The sequence below is a fragment of the Salvia splendens genome, chromosome 13, assembly GCF_004379255.2.
Source record: "Salvia splendens isolate huo1 chromosome 13, SspV2, whole genome shotgun sequence".
Taxonomy (NCBI): Eukaryota; Viridiplantae; Streptophyta; class Magnoliopsida; order Lamiales; family Lamiaceae; genus Salvia; species Salvia splendens.
The window spans coordinates 11563689-11583043 of record NC_056044.1 but is presented as its reverse complement, the minus strand read 5'-3'; the positions used below and the strand labels follow the sequence as shown (position 1 = coordinate 11583043).

The window sequence follows — 19355 nt, the reverse complement described above, 5'->3', positions numbered from 1 at the left end:
CCAATTGTACGCCTTCTACGTGTGAACACACAGGTGAGTGGATCCGGTGGAGATTCAGACTGATCAACTTGACTTAATATGCCTTGAGTGAGATGAATAGAAGAGTTCAAAAGCGTGTTTTCAAAACCTTAACCCACAATACTATTAACTAGTATAGGGAAGTAAGGATCGATCCCACAGAGATGATGTGCTTTACATTTGTTTGCGGACACGATTTGGAATGGCTGCGGACACGCTTTCCAGGGGTGGGTTAAGTTAACTACTTGATTTGAGAGACTCAACTACTAAACTGATGCACTTGCTTAAACTTAACTAAAATCTACTTGATGAACTCATACTAAAACTTTCCTGAAATGGACAAACATAATAAAATGGACGACTATCAGTCGCCTGCAAAGCGTACGGTAAAGTAAAACTTTTCTAACAACTTCATCTTCTTCACAGAATCAACATGAAAAGTAGAGTAAAAGCAGATCTAAACAATTACGAACAACGAAACATCATAACAACTTGTAAACTTGAATCTACTCCTAAGAACTCAACTACACCTACGTGAACATGAAACTAAACCATGATCATGCAGAAATAAGACATTAGCTACTATATCTATACATCCTATAAAGCGTATCCATAATTTCTTCACAACTAGACAGGAACATAAATCGAAAACTCAGATCTAACTAACCAAAACGAAACAGAGCACTTGAGCTAAGATATGCATCATAAATCATAAATCGAAAGTAGAACAGAGTATTCATGCACAGTAAACAAACATTTCCACAAAGATCGAAATCATAACACTAATTCTACTGAGTCAAAAGCATCAAGATTCGAGAACATCAAAAGGGAACTGAAAATAGACAACGAAAACAGAAATTGTTTCATCGCTCCTTCTCGAAGCGGAATAACAGAACCTAAAGATTACGATGACAAAAACCAACACCAAAACACCACTAAGCTAGACTAAACAAGAACCAAGCATGTATGCAACGGAATTTAGGAGTGTGGAGTGTTGGGAGCCCCCATTTCAGCTCTGGATGAGAGCTGAAAACTAATGAACATCACAGGTGGAAGTTGCCTCCTTCCTCCTTCTCTATTTTCATTTATAGGAAGGCGTGAGGTCTTGATCCTTAGGGCATTTGTTCTCTAAAAGTCTGCTTTACCCTTTACCCTTGGGGATCTTTCTTGTCTGACGCATCAGTCTTTTAATTGGGTGCTCCCGCTGCATGCCATTTGCTCCAACTTGATCCGTTTGCGCTGTAAATTTGACTCCTTCTCCTTATCCATCCGTCCGCCCAGTTGATCAACTCGTTTTCTAAAAATGGCAGACTTTCATACACACCTGGCTGAAAATTAGACGTTAGTTCACAAAATTTGATGTAGTTTTATGATAAAACACATGCGTGAAACGAGCCTCATCACAAAACATAAAAGAAACAACAATAGATGCACGGATTGCATAAGGACTAGACGTCGTAATTGCCTCATAGCATGGAATAAATAGATTAATCATGAATTAATGCTATCAAATCAAGTAAGGCATATTAATGCACTTTCATTACTAACTCGTGGAACACCTTGAATTCATGCACTCACGTGTGGCAAACTTCAAAAGATGGAAAGTGTGTTTATCTCTCACCCTCAAAGTGTATATGGCAAAGTGTATAGCACTCAAAACAAAATCAGTTCGGGAAAAGCGAAATGTGCTATCAAACATGCACGTTCTTTCATTGAGGCTGATTTGATACAATAATACAAAAGATTGCATGACTACAAGGCGGAATTGTTAAGGGCAAACCCAGGTAGTACTGTAGTGTTGGCTACCCGACCACTAGACGATAGAAATCATAAATTTAAGGCTATTTACATAGCATATGAAGCTTGTAAGACGTATTTCAAACTTCATTGCAGACGAATTGTCGGCCTTGATGGGTGTCATCTCAAGGGACAAGCAAGGGGTATTCTCTTGACCGCCATTGGTATGGATCCAAATGACTAAATCTTTCCCATTGCATTTGATGTCGTGCAAATTGAGAATACAGATACATGTAGTTGGTTTAAGAGGCTTTTGGTAAATGATTTAGAGATTATTGATTCCAGCAGGTGGACCTTTATCTCAGATAAGCAAAAGGTAGACCTTTATCTCAGATAAGCAAAAGGTATAAGTATTATTTATACTTCGTTTTATATTTAAGACTATATTGACAAATATTCTAATTTTTCTTTTGTAGGGACTTATCAATGCAATGAAGAATTGTTGTGTGGATGCGGAACACCGAATGTGCATATGGAGTCTATACATCTCGATCGGAAAAGAATCAAGAGAAAAAGAAAGAATCGGAATGGATCGATAGATTTCTCGAAACAAACGAAAAGGAAACGAAAGATGAAACATAAATCATGGATCAACTAAGCCCTCCCGGGGACTTTCTTAAAGAGGAACCTCATGTAAATACCATGGAATAAGGTTTGATCCTATTCCATTCCAAAAATGTTTGATCCTATTCCACGGAATAAGGAAAGCGTTTCATTTTTAATGGGACAGGGGGAGTATTAAATTGTTTCAATCATTTTTTTGGTTGATGGTTGAAGTAAATTTTACTCAAACAACTAATGCTTAGTACATATTAATGAGATTAATTAATAAGATAATTTTGGGAACTTTTTGTCCAGCAAATAAAGAGAATTTCCATTTATGAGACATAAATAATTTATTAATTTTCCATATTAAATTAATTAAGTTAATTAAATTCATAATTAAGTCATTAATTATGATCGAACTAGATTTGACCGTTAACTTTAACTTGATGTGTTAACTTTGGACCAAAACATAATGTTTGGGACCAAAAGGTAACAAACTTAATGTAAGAACCAATTTTTTTTAAGACAAATGTAAAGGACCAATTATGGACTTTAGTCATATATATATAAGCAATTTACATGATAAATTGTAATCTTTATTTTAATTAGGAAAATACAAATACAATGGCGTAGTCTATATTTCATGATATGTATTGTATAAATTTGACATTGATAGTGTATACGTATGTTGATATGCCTTGAATCTTTATATTTTGCCGCTTTGTTGTGTTTCTGTTTTATGCCCTAATTGTCTTATTAGGCCTAGCTCATCGTCTGTGTGCCTATTTATATAGAAATAGGACAAATAACTCTTTAATACGAAAACAATCTGAATACAATTTGTTATAGGTTTCCGGCCTGTGGACGTAGCCAACACAACATTGGTGAACCACGTAAATCTTGTCTCTTTACGTTTCTGTTTGTCTTGATTATACAATTGCTTTATTCTGTCATAACAACGTGCATATATGCACGCCCATTTAATGTCTAACTTATTATCTATTGTTGACATGAGATCTACACTTGCATTGTTGCATGTTGCATGACGACCTATATTAAACACACCATGGAATTTCCTAATTAAGAATTAAGAATAATATAAAATGGCTCACTTATAAAGTGATAGCATTAAATTGCCTAATTCATAATAATATACTCCATGGTTTAATCATTTATGAAGTGGCGACTTTGTCTTTTCTCTTTATCTTTCCTAATTAATTCATATCTCATGTTTTTCAACACAATTTATTAATTTTCATAACCAAAAATTATATCTCAACTTAATTAGAACAGAAGGAGTACATTTTACTTTATATCATTTTTAGGAATAGATACTATATTCTACTAACTCATATAAACTCATATTTTATTATTAAACTAACATATAAAAATAGCTTATTTCCCACTTAGTTTCTTAAAACTCATGCACGTACAAAATATGAGGCGAGGGAGTACATTATTTGACATCTGCTCCTATTAATAGTCATATGCACCAACTCGACCAACGCGCATTGTATCTCATCCAAGAACCTTGCAGTGTCACCTCTCGGTCGGTCTGCCACTTTCAAAGTTTCTAATTTGCAGTTCTGAACTGTTGTTATTGCAAAACATTTCCTTATCACCCAAGTTTGAATTGGTCTTGACCAGTCAACTCATCCCACAAAACTAATGCATAGTCGATGAAATATGAAAAGCTGTGACAACTAAAGCTTCATTTTGCACTGTAATTCTTGGTACAAATGAGGGTAATAAACTTCGGTCCACACTATATCACAGTAAAAATGCCTCATTGTTAAAACAGAACAGCCAAACTTCTATAGACAAATGAGGATCATTCAGCTGAACCTTCGATTTGAAGTACCAACGAGAAAGATGTAATGTCAGCAATATAATTTCAGACAAGGCTGAAACTTTATTAAGATTATTATCTTCACATCAGCGAGAGCTTTAAAAACAAAAGGGAAACAAAATTGGAACAAACGGATTTAGAGGTTACAAATATTGAAGGAAAAAAAGTTAAAATCCATCGATCAGATAATTGTAGTCTGGCTTTTAAGCTCGTCATTCAAAAGTCCGATCGGCATTCCTCAACTCGGTGGTATAACAAACAAATTGAATTGAATTGACTTCAAAAAAAGATGCAGATAAAAAAAGAAAATGAAGAGTGGAAAAGGCTCAGAAGGATCCATTGGATTCTTTAATCAGAGGGAAAATACTTCTCTCATAAAATAGGTAGTTTTTGAGCATCACAGCCATTCCACCATAAAAACAAAGGAGTATTAGATTTCAAATGCTAAAATCATAAATAGAGTTTTTTCTGCTCAGAACTCGGATAAACAATCACAAACATTTGTTTCATTTGTCCAGACATAAATTAGATTATTCATCACAGCAGCAACAATCAAATTCTACAAAACTGAAGTTCAAAAATAAAATGGTGATCAATTTAATTTCACAGATATTTCCAAAAAGAGGAATTTTGAGGACATTCAACACGGCATCAGGTTCTGTCCTACCGTCCGCTTTCTCTCATCATCAAAACAGATCAGAAACTATCATAAACACATCATCAAAACAAAAGGAAAGGAGATTTTGGAAGATGGAGGCATCAGGTAACAAGCGGAGTTGTAGTCCACATCAAATTCAGTGTAGAATAATATAATTTCACATCAATTGCCTTTTTTTTTTACAAAAGAAAAACGAAAACGAAAAGGAATGGCATCAGATAATAAGCGGAGTAATCAATCAACACAGAGATTCAGTGTGTAGGATAAGATTTATAAATCTTCATCTGCCATAGAAAAATCAGCGGTAAAAAGAATTAGTTGGAATCAAAAGTGATACAGAAACAACGAAGAACTTTTCACACAACAAAGAAATGGTAAACCAGAAGCAATTAGACAACAAAGATGAAGGAAGAGGAAGGACTAAATAACGAGCAAGAACAGAGGAGTTGATGCGTTTGTTTGGTGATGATGGAGGCGGCTTCAGAGTTCACTTAAATAGAGAAATTCAAAAGCTAGGGTTTCGACCACAATCGATGGTAGCCGCAGTCACACCTCTACAAATTAATATTTTCACAATATTTATGATTTTGTATTAATTTTGAGACTCAATTTTGATTAATTTCACAATATTTATGATTTCGTATTAATTTTGAGACTAAAGGTCAATTTTGATCCTAAATATATAGGTCAAAATATGAATTTAGTCCAAAACATTTACTTTTAGAAAAAATAGGTCCGTAACAAATAAAATCTGTGTCGATTAGGTCCATTTTTATAGTTTCGTCAATTTTTGGCGGTCAATCGTCGATTATTGAAATTTTGACCCGATTAGGCTTAATCTCGGATTATTAGTCATCTGATTGTTTTTTGATTATTTTTAAATTAAATTATTTTTTAAGTCTTTTTTTTAATTCCTTTTCCATTTCTAATTCAAATATCATTCCTCCACACCACTCCAAATACTTGGAAACGAATAGACTACCTTCCCAACTCTCTCTTCTCGTCGTTCTCCACACAATCCACCAAAACCCTAAGTCCGATTCCGACAGAGAACGCCGCCGACACCGATTACCTCTTGTTGGCCATGAGTTGGAAGTCGTCGTGCCCTCAGTTCCGCTCCACCGACGGACTTATCAATATCAAAGCAACATATTCGAGGAAGAGGAAGTCCATTCTCCTCCTTTGAAGCAAATGGAACAAGGTTCGTCGGCTAACCCTAGTGCCGACGCTGAAGTCGAGCTTTTTCCAATTCCAGAAGTCGAGCCCAACGACGAAGTCTCTGAGGAAGAAGACGACGCACAGAGCACGACGACGAACCCTAGTTCTTCCGACCTGGAGCTCCGTCCTTCAATATTCCAGAAATCGATGAGGATTTTGAGAGGATGACTAAGCTCCGACATAACCGTCGCTTCAATTTTCAGGACCTATTTGATTACGATTATTAATATCATGGACTAGTTTGACGTTTATTATGTTGATGGTGTGTACTAGTTTTTTTTAAGGTAGGTACTTGTTTTTTATGGTGGATAATTGACTTTGATGGTGGTTTTGATTGTGCCAGTGACACAAAAACTTATTTTTTGACATCATTTGGCACTGGACTTGAATTCAATAGTAAAATGTTTGGGACCTATTTGATGTTGATTATGAATATCATGGACTACTTTGACATTTATTAAGTTGTATGTTTTCTGATTCAGATTCTCATTCAAAATTCCATCCAGATTTGCTAATCGAAATTAAAAAATCCATCCCATAATGGTACGTAGCAGATAGATTTAAAATCAAATTCGGATTCAAAATCCATCCAGATGCTGGTGTTGTAGATAAAAATAAAATTAGGGTTCTTGGGGAAGAAAGAGAATAAGGAGAAGATAGAGAAGGAGAAATGAAAAATGCTAAGTGAAACGCGTAAATATATTTTAAAGTTTGCATTTTCGAATACTCCTTCCGTCCCTAAAGAGTATGCACTATTTCCTTTTTCGTCCGTCCCCAAAGAGTATGAATTTTCACTTTTGAAAACTCTCTTCTCTTTGATGAGGTGGGACTCATTCTCCACTAACAATACTTAAAAACTTTCTCTATCTATATCTCTCTTACTTTACCAATAATGCATTAAAATCCGTGCCGAACCCAAAGTTCATACTCTTTGGGGACCGAGGGAGTATTTCATAAACTTTGTTTTTAATTTTTTGCATTTTATATTTTATATTTTTAATTTTGCATTTTCAATATTTTTTTTAAAAATAAAATAAAATTAGCTACAGTAATCAAAATTGCCTAATCGGGTCAAAATTTTGCTAATCGACGGTTGACCGTCAAAATGGACCTAATCGACACGGATTCATTTGTTATGGCCCTGTTTTTCAAAAAGTGAATGTTTTGGACCAAATTCATATTTTGGTCATATGTTTAGGATCAAAATTGACCTTTTATCTAATTTTATATTCAAAAAGTTTTAAGCAAATAGTAACCATACACCTCATTCTAAATATGGATCCTACAATCTACTAACACTACTTTCGCCATTTGTTTCCTTCTTCTCTCTTACTTTACCAGCTGCACGTTAAAACTGGTATCATTTATAACTTTGTATATTTTTTGTGGACCAAGGGAGTATTAATTAATGGAATAAAATAATATTTATGATTCCGTATTAATTACTACTCTCTTCGTCCGCAAATTGTAATCTCATTTCTTTCTGGCACGGGTATTAAGAGATGTTATGAAAAGTGGGTGGAAGAAAGTTAGTGAAATATGAGTTTCACTTGTAAATATTAGTTTTAAATGAATGTGAGTGGTTTGAGTTAGTGAAATGTGGGGCCTCCTTACCATTTATAGTAATTATTAACTGTGACTCCTATTTGCGGAAGGAGTGAGTACTTAATTAATGGAATAAAATGAGTATGTAATTTATTGTTCTGAAAACATCCACCGTGCTCTCTATAGAGAGTGTGCTCTTCACTATTGATGTATAGTTTATACTCGTATTCGGGAGTCCTTCAATTTTCATTGATAGTTTATGCTCGTATCATAGTACTTCTTCCATTCATCGTTGATAGTTTAGACTCGTACCAAGGAGTTCTTCAAATTTCTGTTGACATTTTTAACTCGGGTCAAGAAGCTCTTCGATTTTTGGTTGATAGTTTTAGACCATTCTCGGCCCATTCCAGCTCAAACTATGAACCCATTATTTTCATTTCTTTTCTTTCTTGAGCCTAATATCCACTATGCCCAAATTTACTTTTTCCTTTTTTATGAAACCCTAAAAATGAAGATGTGAAACCATCAGTTTCCTTTATCCTTGTGGGTCTCTTCTCGGGGACAAACTGTCAAGCCACGCTACCTCCGACGAGTAATTGTTAGGGTTTTGTATACTAGAAACCATCTTTCGAGTGATTGAATACTGTAAAACTCTATATATTTTTTTCCAATGAATGCAACAGATTATTTTTGTCATAATGTTGTTATGTTTTACATTTAATGGATGTTTATTGCATATTTAAATGTATAAGCGAACGTAACAAAGTCTAAGTCTTTATTTTAGTAGACCGGTTGTGGGCGTCGTCCACTTTAAGGTAACACGGTCAGTTCTGAACAAAGAAAAAATAAGAATTTCACAACCTAGATAGGCCTAGACTACCTATCGTGAAAGGTTGCAATGTCAGTCCGCATATTTCTAAGCCTTATTGAAATAAGATGACGTTGGTGTGGTATAGCACTGAATTGGATCTAAACGGCAAGATGAGTCTTTATGCTATCTACTGAAAGACGAGGTCTTGATAATTAATTTCTTAATCAATGTACGTTAGCATTGAGCATACGATATTGATTATCTACTACTTTGACTTACCAATAGGTGCGGTTTTTTCGTAACCCAACGATCCTGGTATCTTGGGTAGTGGCGATTAATATCTAGCGGTGCTAGGATTGCTATTATATTGAATCGTGCGTGAGGTGATTCTCGTTTGATAACATCCACAAGAGGAGCTCGAAACAAGGTTTTATTATTCGGAACCTAGCTAGTTGGAGTTTGATTACTCTATGTATAATAAATAAGTGTTTCTTGCTAAGTTCACTCTTGCAGTATATTATATGTTAATTAATTAAGTTCATAGCAGACATTGATTAATTAATGGAGGTTTCTATCTTAAGCGCGAGAAATAAATTGCACACAAATGGAAACCCGGAATACTTGTAATTTCGGATTTGGATGGGCAGTGCAATATTACTTCTTTAGTGGCTGACTGTAATATTCCAATATAAGCTTATATTAAATTGTGGGTTCAATTTAATTAGTAAAAAGCTAATTGGGGGAGGCCATATCCAAATTATTCCTTAGATCCCTTACTGGGCCTAATATGTGACTTAATACAAATAGGAGAATAAAGGAGACAGAAAATACACTTGTTTTTCTTAAAAATTTCGTCCCCCCTTATTCCAAGGAGAGGAGCGATTTTTGTTCTCCCCCCGTGAGCAGGATTCTGTCTTCTTTATTTAACTCCTAGTATTCTGGTGAGATTTGCCCACACAAATATCAGTTTACGGTCCGGGATACCAGTCAGAAGATTTGAGGTCGAGTACTCAAGATCTTCACGTGGAGTAGACGCAAGCCATCTTCGATTCTTAAGTGAATCAACAAGGTAAGTTGGCTTACTTCGTAGCAAGTATGTTTTAAGTATTATTTATGCTGAAGCATATTTAAATTCAAGCTATAAGCATGATACATGTGATAATTACGCGAATAGAGTTTATCTAAATAATCTGTTAAATAGATAAGTTTTTATGTGATCCGTTTGAACGCACGCTTCCGCTGCCAACACCTTCAGTAATTGCCGAACTCCAAGGAACCTCTTCTCCATATGACATTCTTCTCCCACAACACTTCCGGTCGTCCATCCGAAGTCTGCTCATTTTCTGACGATGAGACTTCTCCCATCACTCCTCACTTCGGTTTCTCCTCGACATACTTCAGGGTGACCACCTCTCGAATCACCGCCAAATCTTGCGGCTCATCCATAGTCAGCGGGATATCTTCTGCTGCATCTTCTCGGTGATGTGCTCCTCTGCTTTTTTTCTTTTTCTTTTTTGGCCGGCAACACCTCCCGAAGACATCACATTCCCAACAGCTCTTCACAACGACTGTGTGACGATGATATCTCTCTCCCACTCGCCACACGAACGTTGGCTGCTCCGCCTTCGTCCTCGACAATTCTCTCCTATCTCTCTCCCACTCGCCACACGAACGTTGGCTGCTCCGCCTTCGTCCTCGACAATTCTCTCCTTGATTCAAAGATTGAATCGTTTGACAGTCTGCCTCAACCCCCCACACACATCGGGTGTTTTTGATAAAAGAAAAGAAAAGAAAAGTGGTTGATACCTCCTCCTCGGCCAAACGATTCATTCATTATAACGTAAGTTCGTAGTCTCTCCCGTTTCCCCCGGCAGTAGCTTTTCCTCTCTCGGCGGGGCCGACCATCTTCTCTCCATCTCCAGCACGGCTACCTTTGCAGCAGTGATCGATGATCATGTAGTTGTGTCTGGGTAAAGGCTTTCAGCTCTTTTCCAACGAGATTCTCTCCATTGGTGTTCTGTTTTGAAGGCGAGTCATCCGGTTGGTCAAAATCTCGCCCTCTCAGCTGGATAACTCGACGTCTTTTCCTTTGTTCTGATAGTCGTTTGTCGGTTGTGGCCTTCTCGGCCTTGAAATAGGTAAGGCGACTAGTGCACTTCTGACAGCACTGACATTCTTCTCGGTTGTTCTCCTTCGTCTTCTCCGGCACCGAGGCATTCTCAATGGGTTTCTCTTGTTGAGTCAGTTTGCTCTTTCTGGTGGCTGTCTCTCCCCTGTGACTCGCTCCACTTCAGATGTTGACAACAAGCTCCTTTAGATGGTTTATATCTAGAACTTAGGGAATTGGTTTTGAAATGGATTTGTTGGTAGGTTTGTGCTAGACTTGTGGAAAGGTACCTAACTCCAACTAAAAGCTTTATCTACTACATTGTATTAGACTTGAATTATTGTTTGTGATACATTGTACATCACTATTTATAGGATTACAGAAGTAAATGAACCTAGGAATACATTGGAACTATAAGTTTATAACAATATTAATGTTATATTCCTTGAAACTCTAAAGTTTAATATTCTATTTCCAACATGGCATGGGATAGATGGAGTATATTTTAAAGAGCAATTTTGACTTGACATGAGTTTTAAAAAATAATTTGACTTTGTGAAAAAAAGGAGAAAGTAAGTGGAGAATTGGGGGATCCATTTTTCATACTCTATCCGTCCACTAAAAATAGTCTCATTTTACCATTTTGGGATGTCCACAAAAAATAGTCTAATTTCTTAAAATGAAAAGTTTCTCTCTCATAATTTTCTCACTTTTTCTCTTCTTTCATACCTACCTACTTTTCTCTGTCTCACTTACCTATTTTTTTCTCCTCCTTTATCTTACTTTATTAATTTCTCATTAAAATCCGTGTCGTTGTGAATGGAGGGAGCATTAGTTTATAATGAATCATAAGTATAAAAAGTTAGTGGTATGTTGAGTCCGTATATCAAGCCTAAAAAAAAATGGTAAATGTTTCTTTAAATTGTGGACCATCCAAAATAAAAAAAATGAGTAAGGCTACTATGTTACTCCTATTCAATATTCCGATATGATTCATTTATTTATTGTGAGCGTCCCTCCCGCCTTTTCCCACTTCCCGTCGAATTCAATCTCTCAATCGTTCAAACCCAAATGAGCAATGGAAGAAAACCCAACCGCTGTATTAACCATCTCCAGTCTCATCAAGTCCGGCCGCCCCTTCACCGCCGCCTCATCTCTTGTTCCTAGCCGCCCCATCGACCTTCGCAACCGAAACCCCTGCTCTCGGAAACCCATCCACCAAAACCCTATCTTGCAAACCCTTACACCCTTGAAACACTCCGCACTCCTTATCGGAACTGTCAACCTACCCTCTTCCCCCGATCTGCTTCAAAATTGCAATTGCTTTCAGTTTTCCGACGACGATTCCGCCGCCATCTGCTGTGAAATTTTGAATTTCGACCCCAAAATGATCGGTCAAAAGATCCGAATTTTCGCTTGGAATTTCATTCCCTTCGTGCGTGGGAGAGGTGGTTTTCTAGAGATAATACAGTGGGGTTTCTTCCAAGCTTGCGGTGGGAGTCGGTGCAGTTTGTCGGATTTTAGTTGCTTTTGCTCGAGTTTAGGTGACTGTGATCTCGGAGATAGGTCCACGGCCCGCAGGTTGATTTTCGGTGTGGTAACGTCCATAAGCCCTGTAGCCAGTGTGCCCTGGGCGGGCAGGGGAGGCGATTCGAGGGGTGTTGATGGGTTTCTTGTACATATTCTTGTCTGCCAATGCAAATATTGTGCTTCAAAACACCTGGTTTCAGAATTGAGTGGTTTGTGTGAGAGAAATGTCGAAGATCATCGTTTCGTTCAGAGCACAATAGTGTACTTCTGTGGAACGACATCTTCGTGGCATCCTGCGATCTCACGATTAATTGGTGATGTAGTTTTATTTATGGGGTTAAAGAAGAAGTTGGTTTATCTAAGGAAGGAAGAGTCTCGGCTGATGTATTTGGCGACAGATAGTGTATCATTGCACGTTGCTAAGTTGCCGAAGGAACTACGCCTAACTCAAAATGCTGATATAAGAGGGAAAGGGGAGTGTGGTAGCTACACTGGGGTTATTACTGGCATTTACGTGGATGGGCTGATTATTGAGTTGGATCAAGATGTGATACTATCGTTAACTGACAAGTACCTTGCTTTTCCACACTATGTCAGAGTTGGTGTGCTTGTATGTTAGTCATACCCTTTTTTGCAGTAGTCCACATCAAGATCATTCATAATTAGTCTGTGGAATCTAGATAATACTCCTGCTCACAGCAGCTTAAATCTTTGAATGGTAACGTAACTTAATCAAATGTATGTTTCTTTCAGGTTACTCTGAAGAATGTTCATTTTGTGGATCCACATTTTCCTTGGGGAAAAATGTTGATACTTGGTGCTTGCACTAGGACTAGCATGCATGTGGAGTCATTCTCTCCACTGGAGTCATGGTTGTGGCTTCTATAAGTCTATGTTATTGAAGTTCGATACTCCCTTTATTTAGTGTAGTATTTATATTTGAGAAAAGTACTTATGTTTTAGCACAATGTATTGCAGGTCTCATTTGAAACAACAATATCCAAGTATTCTTCAAAAGTTCATTAATTCTTTGCCATATGCTGCCAGATTGTGGTAATTGAGTGCATGGATGTTTCTTTTATCTTTCATTTTCCCCACCTGGCTCGTTTAATGCTGTACTTTTTGTATCAGGGCATTACTTGTTGTCTCATGTTTCCAGAAAATGTTTGCTGGGACTTTGTCTGTGAAGGATATCTTAGGATCACAACATGTAATAAAGATGGTTACTTTATTTCAACTTTGATTGAATTGTCCCATAATTGCATTATATTATTATTATTATTATTATTATTATTATTATTATTATTATCCTGCTTAGAGTAAATAACATAAAAAATTACAAGGTGTTCACAGGAGGAAGGTCTGGCTCAAAAGTATGCTAGTTCGCATTTTCCATCGTCAGCTTTTCAGGCTCGGGTAAACCTAGTAGTAGTTAGAAGAACATTGGAAAAGTTATCTCTTTCATTTTCTTATGTTTACTTTTGAATCTGTACATGCCAGCATGGAGTCTTGCTGGAGTTCTGTAGGCATGACCTATGTTCTGGTAGCAAGAAAGTAGATTGTTGTCATTTGAGACTGGTAAGTCGAGTGGTAGTTATTTTATAATCATAATCTGCTGAGTGTATCTGGCTTCATCTAAGTCAATCATAATTTGGTCTCTTAGTTCATTGGAACCATATCTATCATCTAATTGTATGTTTTGCTTGTTTTCTTTCAGGTGCTTCCTATTGCTAATTTAGTTACTTATTGTGAGGCTGCGTGGAAAAAATCCTTGAATTCCCAGGAGAATTGTTTTGATTTTATGGGTGGGATCAATCAGAAAGGCCCTCTACGTTGCGGTGGGAGACCTTATGAGCAATCAATCAGAAGAGTATTGCGCTCGGAAGAAATTGGGGTTGTTGTACTGGGAACTTTAAAGGTCAGCTATGCAGCACTTTCTGAAAATCACAACAATTTATTTTCAGATTTTGCTTGTGATTGTCAATTTGTCATGTTTTATTGGTTTGTTTGATTTTAAAATACTGTATATTGTATGATATTGATTTATATTTATTAAATATAACCTTTCCCATTATGTCTAGCTTAGTGCTAGTCGGGACAGCAATAACATCAATAGAACTATAGAAGGACCTGCAACTCCAATTGCCTCTCTGAGTATTTCCATAAACAATCAACGCAGTGTATTATGTTTGATTTAATCACTTGAAGCTACAGTTGAAAAGGCTATTGTTCCTTCCATTTCAGATTTCATCTTCTTCTGGAAGACTTCAGCTTGTTGATGCAACTGGCAGTGTTGATATCATGCTTAACCTTCCAGAAACATGGGACTTTAAGAGGATTTTTGAGGTGGTACAGCTAAACCATTTTGTATGTGCCTTATGTTCATAATGACACAAAGTTTCCCTTTCTTTATGTAATGTCTCTGGAATATTCTCAGATGAAGGACTTCAGGCTCATAATGGAAAGCACATGCCCTGAACCCATAGACTTAAATCCAACCACATATCAGCCTCTATCTTGCCGAAGTATCTTCAGTAATGCTTTACCATCAAGAAAATTGAACATACCAATTTATCTTTACCATTGTCCAAGTGATGAGGATTCTAGAAGTCATTCTCTGTTCTTTGATTGGAAAAGGAATTCTCAGGATCTTAATAGTGGGAAATATCATCTGCTTTGGTTAATACATAAGTTTCCCATTCAACAAAAGGTATGCTGTCATTCAAAGATAATAAATGATCTGAAATGTTAGACTGGCCACTAAATCTTTGTTTTCTCAACCTTGTACTTAGTTCAGTTTCTAGGAGATGTAGCAAAGAGGCCCAACATGTTTGCGGAGGCCATAGTCTTACCTTGGGATTTGCTTGTTTCTGGGAAATACAGTGATGCAACAACGACTAGAAGTTTTTCAGGCCATTGGCAGGATTCTTTCAAAAACATTGCCCCAGCTAAGGAGCACCCTAATCTTAAGAGATGTAAAAGTGAGCATACTTCATTTCAGGTTTACAGTTGCTGTATGGATAATACTGGAAGTGGCTTAGAACGCAGATGTTGTTCAAATAATGGGATAGAACTGTCATGTCGAAATACTGGTGAAGAAGAAAACAATCATTGGGTGGGAATGCTGCATTGTGCCGGTGATCGTGGTGAGGTTGTTTCTAGCTGCACACCACCAATGAGAAAGGTGTTGCTGGAATTCGGCTCTGATTACTTTTCCAAGTACGAAGTATGTTGGTTGTTCATTAACAGGTTATATAATAATTTCCATTTTGTTTATTTGCTATTTACTTAAGCATCTTCCAAAATTTGCAGCTACTCAAAATTGGTTGCTGTTATCTTGTTAAACATGAGGAGGGAGATATGTTATGCTGTAAAGAAGAAAAATATCAAGTCAGTCGCGCTAAAGTGTTCATTAGTTCTGGAACCTTTTTTCGGAGTCTTACATTGTCATCTATCCAGGGTCTGCAAAGTGCTGATCTGCCTGAAGGATTTCCATATTGTGATTTACGTGTTAGTGATGATGAGCTAACCAAAGGTTTCTGTAAATTTGAAATTCCATGTCTGATTGGCAATAGCATGGGCAGTGAGAGTTATTCAGACATTAACATATTTGTTCCCTCCAGTGCTGTAAATTTATTGGAGAATTTTATGAAGATGATGGGTTGTATTTTTAATGAGCATAGGTATTCTTTTGAGGGGGAATCTAGCATCCATGATCATAATGGGTCGATGATAAATTCATCCATGCAATCTTCGGGAACTTCATGTTCTGACTACCCTTTACCTCAAGGGAACCTAATAACTTTGCGTGGCCTTGTAGTGGCTTTTCATGATTGCCACGGCGTTGATTTTTTTGCACAACCTGGGAGCTGTCGTGGTCACGGTTCAAAATTAATGTTTCTTCGAGAAAAAACTGGCTTCTGTGTCCATGTTTTGTTGGACAATCATACTGTATGTTCTATACATGTATTTCACTTAATATCCACTCATTTCCATTATCTTACTTGGTCATAATTAATATGTTCTTCAGGTTAGTATCTTCTGTGATAGAAGCAAAGAACTTTGTCCTATTGGGTTGGGAAGAGATGTTTATGCAACCTTTCACCGAGTCCTTGTACTTAGGTACGTATTCGTAACTCATGCATATGTCATCACTTTGGTTCAGAGAGTCATTCACTGGCTTTTTTCCTTTTTTGATTTCTTAACTCTGGTTATTAAGATCCAGGAAAACAAAAATACAATTTAATCCATTTCCACATTTGCTGTAGCAGGGGTATAATTACTTATCTTTTCTTGGTTCCCTTGTTAATGAACCTTTTCTTGGTTCCCTTGTTAATGAACCTTTTCTTTTATCATGTTCTAGTAGGAGTGTATCCGATTCCATGCTTAGAATTAGTTCAATACTTTTTCCTTCTTGTTTCTACAAAAGATGTTTTAGCTAACATATGTTTCTTTTCCCAGTGAGCTGGACAAGTATATGATGACAGCTGTATCTTTCATCACAGTCGACCATGCAAGCTTGATGAGGGAGCACCACAATCATGACTTTAGTGATGCATCCAGAACAGTAGACTCACATGTTGTTGCATCTCATGATACTGTTTCTATAGCATTGATATCCGATGCACTGCAATTATCAGAGCTTAGGCCAATGCGATTCCGTTGCAAGGTGATTCATAATTCTCTTGTTGTAATTTGCTACATTCTGATTGTTCTATTCCATCTACTCTTATGTCTTTCCTTTCTACTATTCATGTGCAAAATGCTTTACGGCTTTGATGACACAGGTTGTTACTATGTATATCCTTGTGCTAGAAAAAGCTGGAAGTACTGGGATTTTTCAGTCCTGTGTTCAGTCCATACGCTCTGGTTTTGGAATTCCATTAACTGGTTTTATCATAGGTGCCACTTCCTTTTCTATCACATGGTTTTAATCATTGGAAATGTTCATATTCACTTCGGCTCAAAAATGTTGTTTCACCTGGTCTGCTGAAATGTAAAATTTGCACCTAGTTAGGTCTCATTTAGTTGTAGAAAGTTAAATTCATTATAGCTTCCAATTTTTGGCTAATAGAGTATTTGATTCAAGCAATTGAGAATTGCGTTTCTGCTTAGCTCAAGCAATCTAAGACGCATGTCATACTGTCTATTTTATGAACTATTCTTTGACTCCTTTGTGTGATGGCCTCTGCCAACAAAGTTTAAATAAAACCTTTTCCGGGCTAATATTTCCATCAGTAGTTTGAGTTTTGTATGTTCTGTGAATCTTCCATAAGATTAGGCAATTTTTGTCTCATTGCGGTCCATTTCCTTCTCAACTCCCTATCTGAATGTGATGTAGATGACGGTTCATCCTCCTGTTGTTGTTGGGCGGACTCTGAGATTGCTGCAACCGTTCTCGGTTTAGATTTGGAGGAGTATTCACTCAAACATACTTTAATGGGATATAAGGCTGGCAAGGGGAAGCGACACATCTCCACTGTTAGCCGCCTAAACCAAGCATTAGAGCGACATGGCAGAATTATGGTGAAAAATTGTAGCTCCATGTTCGATTCCTCATGCCAGGATCTTGAATTTGTTGTTGAGTCAAAGAGATCACTTAGCAGTTCGGATGAGGATAACCTTCAAAGCTTAATTACCAAAGCTCTTCTCACCATATCTTGGGTATGCTCTCGCAATTGAATTTTCTTTCCATTTTTCTCTTTTCGTGTAACCAGTTCGCTTTCTTGAATTTGATATTAATTTTCAGAGAGTCGATGCAAGCTTTATGGATCCTGAAAAAACAGCCTGGTTGGAGGAATGCCTTTCCAAGCTAAATGTCGATGTTCCTCCATTGCTAAATATCTGGGCGACGCGTGTTTGTCGAACAGACACGCTCGCAGAAGCTAGGAGCATAATTCAAGAACCTATATAGTTGTACGTTGCTTCTAATATCTTACCTCTGTTCTACATTGATGATTTTGGTAATGCTTTAGTAGTATGTATATTATATGCATGTAGTTACACACATTCACGTTCATGTATAGATCCGAATTTGAATGATTATTTCACAAAATTTATTTGATGGATACAAGACATACACACTTTTAAAAAAATTGTTACGCGCTATACCTGTTTTGCTTTTCAGATGTGTGTGTGTGTGTGTTTTTTTTTGGTATTGAAAAGATGCATTATCAAATTCCTTTCTCTTTTATCTTTTCTCACTTAATATTTATATTTCCTCTCTGTTCACTCATCATGCCACTATTTATTGATTATATGAGATATTGCTAAAGTATGAAAATTGGTTGGAGCAACGCCAATATTTTTTCAAAATGAGGTTACCACTGAAATTCCTGTGAGGGTATAAATAAGTGTAGGTGATTCCATCACTGAGATTTGGTCATCTCTCAACACCACCTCCAAGCTGCAGCCGAGCCGGCCATATAATTATTATATAAACAACAATATATATGGAAATCTGATTCTTACTCATTTGAACAATCATCAAATGGCAAAATCGAAAAGTGGCAAACTCAGTCTCTCACTTCTCAAAATCTGTCGTCCAATTCAATGGTAAAACCCCCTCAGAAGGTGCTCTCCCCTCTCAACTCCAAATCATTCGACATTTCCTTCCCGGCCACTCCCGTCCCTCCACCATCCACTCCCTCCGACGCTTCAACAAAACACAAACCGAAATCCAAAAAATGGAACAAGGAAGGAGAGGAGAAGGTGATGTTGGAGGAGAGCTTGGAGGTGGTGGTGGTGGTGGTGAAGAAGTCTGTGAATCCGTACGAGGATTTCAAGAAATCGATGTCCGAGATGATCCTCCACCCCAAAGAGCTGGAGCAGCTGCTCATGACCTTCCTCTCCCTCAACTCAACAATGCATCACAAAGTTATTATACATGCTTTCACACACATTTTCAACCAACTTATGTTGTGATTTCAATTTCTTGTTTGTGTATCATTATTTTTCATTCAACTTGTAATAGATATGCTCTTCTCCTCCACAATAATTAATTTTAGGTATCAAGTATATAGGTGAAAAATACAACTAGTCAAACACAATTAAACGAACAAGTAATTAATGATGTTGAAATCGAACATATAATTGTATGTAGTATATATAATTATTACAGGAAATTTCAATGAAAACATGAATTGAGAATCAGAAACACTATTTTCGATAATTGACTCGCCCACTATATCTCTAGCTCTAATCTCCACAAGTTGCAATTTCGCATTCCATTTTGTAGAGCAACTACTTTTGTGGGCAACCTCTCTTTCATAAACTA

At 36.9% G+C, this 19355-nt stretch overlaps 2 protein-coding genes and 3 non-coding genes across 6 annotated transcripts; 2 read left to right on the top strand and 3 right to left on the bottom strand.

Moving 5' to 3' along the window:
* Positions 1–4528: 4528 nt before the first annotated feature.
* Positions 4529–4620, bottom strand: LOC121763157. The gene has a single exon (XR_006042398.1). It is a non-coding gene; the product is annotated as a small nucleolar RNA R41 (small nucleolar RNA).
* A 342-nt stretch (positions 4621–4962) lies between these two features.
* On the bottom strand, positions 4963–5042 carry LOC121763159. Its single transcript, XR_006042400.1, has one exon. It is a non-coding gene; the product is annotated as a small nucleolar RNA R16 (small nucleolar RNA).
* A 33-nt stretch (positions 5043–5075) lies between these two features.
* On the bottom strand, positions 5076–5160 carry LOC121763158. Its single transcript, XR_006042399.1, has one exon. It is a non-coding gene; the product is annotated as a small nucleolar RNA R16 (small nucleolar RNA).
* Positions 5161–11554: 6394 nt separating this feature from the next.
* LOC121761916 (CST complex subunit CTC1-like) lies at positions 11555–18152 on the top strand. 2 transcript variants are annotated; one of them, XM_042157630.1, is made up of 16 exons: positions 11555–12689; positions 12833–12951; positions 13058–13132; positions 13211–13289; positions 13433–13495; positions 13580–13657; positions 13797–13997; positions 14324–14425; positions 14517–14789; positions 14877–15305; positions 15392–16030; positions 16110–16201; positions 16541–16748; positions 16867–16981; positions 17421–17743; positions 17829–18152. In XM_042157630.1, exons 1-16 carry the CDS (start codon positions 11628–11630, stop codon positions 17991–17993), a joined length of 4023 nt encoding a protein of 1340 aa, XP_042013564.1. In that variant the 5' UTR covers positions 11555–11627; the 3' UTR covers positions 17994–18152. The 2 variants fall into 2 exon arrangements, with proteins under 2 accessions (XP_042013564.1, XP_042013565.1); XM_042157631.1 differs by lacking the exons at positions 16867–16981; positions 17829–18152 and having other exon boundaries at positions 17421–17618.
* Positions 18153–18631: 479 nt separating this feature from the next.
* Positions 18632–19003, top strand: LOC121760486 (transcription repressor OFP8-like). Its single transcript, XM_042156145.1, has one exon. The coding sequence runs from the start codon at positions 18632–18634 to the stop codon at positions 19001–19003; it is 372 nt and encodes a 123-aa protein (XP_042012079.1).
* The last annotated feature ends 352 nt before the right edge of the window (positions 19004–19355 follow it).